Source organism: Mytilus edulis, chromosome 7 (assembly GCF_963676685.1).
Source record: "Mytilus edulis chromosome 7, xbMytEdul2.2, whole genome shotgun sequence".
In the NCBI taxonomy this organism is placed as follows: Eukaryota; Metazoa; Mollusca; class Bivalvia; order Mytilida; family Mytilidae; genus Mytilus; species Mytilus edulis.
Genome location: NC_092350.1, coordinates 4,620,302 through 4,626,301, shown reverse-complemented (window position 1 = coordinate 4,626,301; position 6,000 = coordinate 4,620,302). Strand labels below are relative to the sequence as shown.

At 33.0% G+C, this 6,000-nt stretch overlaps 1 protein-coding gene across 3 annotated transcripts in view; it reads right to left on the bottom strand.

The window, feature by feature from the left end:
* Positions 1-1,906: 1,906 nt before the first annotated feature.
* Positions 1,907-6,000, bottom strand: part of LOC139529770 (ETS homologous factor-like) — a 43,541-nt gene continuing 39,447 nt past the window's right edge. For all 3 annotated transcript variants that reach the window (XM_071325649.1, XM_071325648.1, XM_071325647.1), the window contains exons 3-7: positions 4,924-5,029; positions 4,307-4,438; positions 3,628-3,903; positions 2,999-3,182; positions 1,907-2,578 (exon numbers count right to left, since the gene is read on the bottom strand). In XM_071325649.1, coding sequence (XP_071181750.1) covers positions 2,437-2,578; positions 2,999-3,182; positions 3,628-3,903; positions 4,307-4,438; positions 4,924-5,029 — 840 coding nt within the window. In that variant the 3' untranslated portion in view covers positions 1,907-2,436. The remainder of the gene's footprint in view (positions 2,579-2,998; positions 3,183-3,627; positions 3,904-4,306; positions 4,439-4,923; positions 5,030-6,000) is intronic.

The following is a 6,000-nucleotide window of genomic DNA, read 5'->3' as shown; positions in this document are numbered from 1 at the left end:
TTTCATTTGAAACTCCCACTTTCATTTTCTATGTTCAGTGGACTGTGCAATTGGGGGTCAAAAGTCTAATTTGGCTTTAAAATTAGAAAGATCATATCATAAGCAACAAGTGTACTAAGTTTCAAGTTGATTGGTCTTCAGCTTCATCAAAAACTACCTTGACCAAAAACTTTAACCCGAACGGACGCACAGACGGACGAACAGACGAACGAACGGAGCCACAGACCAGAAAACATAATGCCCCTCTTCTATCGTAGGTGGGGCATAAAAAAAACCACATTTGAATATGTTTTCCATACATAGAAAAAAGAAAATGTGCTATGATCTCCAATCTAATTAAAATTAAATCTCCGCACTCGCTCATATTTTATGCTTGGTCGCTGCGAATGCGGAGATTAAACTTTAATTATATTGTAAGATTTTCAATGTTACAACTATTCACTAAGGTCAAACTGACCTGACTTCAGAAGATTCCGACCTAACAAAATGTGAAACATTTGATTTTGCCATGTGATTATGGACTTTCCGAATTGATTTTCCTCTGAGTTCAGTATTTTTGTGATTTTACTTTTTTCAAACAGTCTGATTTATGACAAACATTAAACGAAAGGTTTATGCAACACACATCAACCAATAGCTGCTGCAGACAAAATAACTGCTATTTATTTTCATATGTGATAACAGAGAGATCTAAGAATGTTTACACAAACTACATACGCTAATAATTTTGCCGCCCCAATTCATATATTCATGTTGTTACCAAGAACAAACAATCGAATCGAAATCGACACCGGAACTGTCTATATTTTCCGGAACAAAATGCTTTAAATCGCACTTCACACTCTCAAATTTCAAGTATCATCAAACAATGGGGATGCAAAAACAACCCACATGTAGGTAAAGACGCGAAAATAAGATATAAATAGAAATTTACAAGTGTGGTCGGAAACTGACTATTCCAAATTTGAATGATCATTGATAAACCATTGACATTTTACGCTTTGTATTCCGGATAAAAGAAGAGACAAACAAAAGGATGAATATAATGAAGACGAATTTACAAGTTTGAATGAATACCCCGTTGGTATCTTAGGTGTCTGTCGCCTCTTTGTTGATATTAACTTTAAAAAAGGCGTTATGGGCCACAATTTAATTCTTGAATAAACATTTTCAGCTATTGTAGATGGACTTTTTCGTCTATGGTCGACACTGTTTCGAATGCTTTTCCGTCAATTGTCGACATGCTTTTCCGTCTACGGTCGATACTGTTTCGAATGCTTTTCCGTTAATGGTCGACACTGTTTTTAATGCTTTTCCGTCATTGGTCGACACTGTTTTGAATGCCTTCCGTCATTATTCGACACTGTTTTGAAAGCCTTCCGTCAATGGTCGATACTGTTTCGAATGCTTTTCCGCTTATGGTCGACGATTTTTTTCCGTCAATGATCGATACTGTTCCGAATGCTATCATTGTGCCGATGATGATCCGTTCTCTGGTTTGGCGAATACGACGAAAAAGGAGAAAAGACGATCAGTCAGCTTATGTCAAAAAGGTTTAACATTTTTAGCATTGATAAAAAAAGATGTCAGTTTACCTTATAATTAATTGTCATTTAAAATTCTGAGAGAAACAGATTCTAACCACTGCAATGTCAATACTGATTTGTACACTCGGCTTATATTCTTATATATAATTGCGACAGAATTTGAAACAAAATATACGTCTGGTGTAGAAATATTGTTACGTTTCACCCTTGATACATAATTACACTATGTATGTATTTTTGCCATTCCCATAATTTAACGGCTCTTTTTCTATAATCAGAAGAGTAAACTCTTCAGTGATCACCGTGGTAAATTATACAATAAATTACAGGAATAAGTTGATATGAACTAACTAAAAGTAATTTTTATTATTTTATTTACATAATAAAATTTAAAAAAATCAACAAAGAAGAACGATAACTGAATTAATCGTTCTCGAATTAACAGTATAATACAGTGGCAGTGTTAATTTCATTGTAACACAATATGTACATAATACGAGCAACAAAAATCACAGATTCAGATCTCCTCCCTTGTCATACAGCACTAACATCTCTCATTCTGCAAAAATGTCTCACTTGAACACATGCATACGTTAAAAAGGCATAAAGTACTGGAATTAATATGTCGCCATAAAACCTGACAGTTTACCAAAAGGACACACACAATTGCACTCTTCGTCGACCCTTTTGTTCAATCTCAAATATAAATGAGATTTATGAAATCATGTTTCTTATTCATTACCAAGCAATAAAGCATATAACAGTTTGTAAAAGATAATGAAACATGTTCTTGGCATAATTTGTATTAAGTTAATATTGTTGTGTCACTGTTTGAATGTTTGTGACTGATGGACGCTGAACACATCTGTGTAGAAATACTTGATTTGTTTTAATATGCAATTTGATGTTTGATGGTCATTCCCCTTTTTGGGTCGTATTGTCTGTATTTTTTCGGTACTTTGGCCCAGTTAAATCTGTAGATAAGTCTGGTGCCTTCTTGTCTACTCATAAACCCGCTTTTGTAGTAATGTCTGAAATAAGAAAATAATATTTCATGATTTCAGAACAATATCAAAATAATAAAACTAATGTAATAATATTTATTGATTCTGACAAAATTAAGTGTTTTCTTTCATGTAGGTTTTGATATATTTTTCGAACATTTCTAGGTATTCCAAGATCACTTTCCATTCTATTGAATATTGTCTGTTAGGAAATGAATAATTTCCGGTGATAGATAGAATTATTTTTATTCCACTTCTTTGACTTATAATAATGGCGTCATGTTTTCTTATATAATATTTGATAAGAATTCTGAACATTGCATTGTATTATATTTGTAACAATCATGTAAATTTCCTTAATATCTTGTATTAGTTTCCGTTCTATCTGTTTGCTATGTTAAATTTTTCTTAGAAATGATTAATCACGTGACATAAGAGTTACCGTACCTTATTCCCCTGCTGAGCTTTTCGAAGTTCATGTCATCCTTTCTCTTCATATTTCCCCACAGCCGACTGATTTCACTCGTGTCGACAAACCGGAAGGTCCCCTGTGATATATCTGTCCATTCCACGTGTTTACCCTTCTTTAATTCTTCTAGTAAGAACTTCCATAACAAAACGTTCTTAGCACCTAAAATTAATTACCATAATTTATGTATATCTTCCATAAAGAAAATAAGATTTGCATATATTATATATTCACTTTCCTTAATATGTGTGCAACAAGTTTTAAAAGATTGCTTTTATTAATTAAAGTAAATGCATCAATTATCAATGTATTACTGTGTTTTTAAATGAGTTTGTTATTTAGTATAGTAATATCTTATACTGAAATAGTTGAAGATATACTTAACATGAAAAAAGCTAAATAAATGGAAAATGATTCGAAAATTGATGCCTTGTTGTTTCCTACATGCAGCAAATAATTTTTGAGATCTCTTTCTAATGTTTTTCATTTTTATGGTAAGTATTGAAATCGTTAAAAACGTACCTTACATACACAGAAATTGAAATGAAGGAAGTTTGAGATCTGCTTAATAATTAACATGATTAAAACAAAATAGACATAACTGTACCTCGTTTCCCTTTTCTACAAATACTGCTACTTTCTTCGTCATCCTCAGAGTCAGACATTACATGATTTGAACTCAGTCTATTTACATTATTGGAATGCCGGTTTCCTTTGAATAAAGTTTCGAAGGCCGGTAAATTGTTACTTTGTTGGGGTTTGCACAGTTGTTGATACGGGGCACTATTAAGTGATTGTTGAAACTGTTCTGTATGTGAATATTTTTCTTCCACGTCTCTTTCGTAAAATTCTATCATTTCCATGTCTACTTGATCAAGTATTACTGAAAAATAAAGAGAACATACATATATAAAATTACGTTCAGAAATTTCAAAGGGGAAATCCTAGATACATCAAAATATAACTTAACTTTGATTTTCAAACATTTTTTTTTAATTTGGAAAATTAAGTGCTGATGACAGAGCTTTGGTTTCTGTTTAATTTATTAAAAACTTTAAAGAAAGGTGAGATTTAAAAAGATTCCCCCCAATGCAGGTAGATAAAAATAACATTTAAGATGAGAGGCTTGTCAAATATATAAAATATCTTGACAATGAGCGGTAAACAATGAAATAAAAACATTCCCACCAAATGTCACATAGAAATTAAAGTTTGGACAAATCAGACTGCAATTTTCTAATAGTCTCTTACTTTGAGGTCCCAAATATAAAATTATATAATCTTACCACTTGAATCGTCTGATTCATGACTATCGTCTAAATCTGAGCTGCCCGGGCACGTCATTGTTGTATAATGGTAATCTGTTCCGCTCAGCATAAATTGACCATGCATCGGCCTAATAGGATAGTCCAAAGGATCTGAAAAAAAATAATTTGAAAGTTACAATATTAGGTCCACAGGAAATATTAAAAATAAATCCGTGAAGAACACAACTGTTTCAATAGAGATAAATACAAAGACAGCAAGCCAACCACACAATAACAAACAAATCAAAGACCCGTGTTATACACAACTGTTTCAATGGAGTTTAATATAATGAAAGACAGCAACCCAACAAACCAAAAAACAAATTAAACGCCATGTAGAGGTCAACAAAAGTCGTAAATAGAATAAAGCGACTATCAAAGATCATCCATGGCTTTATTGATGCACATGATTAAAAAACCATCTTATACAAATAACACAAAGCGACCTACAACACAGAAAAACAACTCGGAGTTTATTAAAAAACGCCTAAAATATCATTTTAAAGATTTTTTTGATAAAATTAGAGTGCAAATTTAAAGTATTTTAAACAATTGTTAGGAGACAGTTTATCATTTGTACATCAGCTATTAATTACCTGTGTATATATAGTGTCCATTATTGTTGGGGTCATACGATGAATACAGGCTATCATCTCCAGCCCATTCAGACTCGTGATAATTCTGTAAAACACTCAAACTTCTCTGAAACAATAAAATAGGAAAACCGTGAATAAAGTCGTTACTTCATAGTCTTCATTCAAAATTCAAAAGAATGTTTTCGGTTAATTATTCATAGCCCGCATGCAAAAGCCTATTTAAGGTCGAACATTGAAGGCTATGTACACTTGTGTTCTAGTGAACAATATAAAATAAGATGTAGTATGAACGGCAATGAGACCACTATCCAATAATCCAAATGAAGCCAAATTAAACAACTATAGATCTCCGTACACCCTTCAACGATGAACGAAACCCATATAGTAATATCAGCTATAAAAGGCCCCGATATAACATAATGTATTACAATACAAACGGTCTGATTTTCTACCAAAACAAACCGAGCATTTGAAGAAAAATCACACTCCCTCCCTCACATCAGTTGTTAAACATATATATGTTTGGCTGATGAAAAAGGATGTCAGAACCTAACCCCGAGACGGATTTAAGGGGGACCTAGGGGCCCCCTCTAAGCCAGTCAGTGGACCTCCTTTTATAAAAATTTCTGGATCCGCCGCTGTAACCCGTCTGATAACGTGCAGAAAACCATGTTGCTCAAGAAATTAGGCTGACACCCTTTTAAAACACGTTGGATAAGACACAGAAAACGAAAAAAAAAGGAATTTTCTTTTGTAATATACTACAATTTAATGTTTGACTAACTTAACAAATCACAATAAGATAAGATCTGGAGCAGGCACGTGTCTGAAGCCGGAATGCAGAAGTGTGAAACATTATCAACATAAGTAGGAACAAAGATAACTACCATGGATGATTGTTATAGATGGGGTATGGTACTTGTTTACAAAGTCATAGACAGATAAACATGTCAACTTTGTCAAGATAACACCAAATAATAAAACCCTAGATTGGTACAGATATCTTATCGTGTTTGTGTATTCTTCTGTCAAACTTTGTAAACACAGTGAAATTGAATACGACGCGTCCTCATTTTC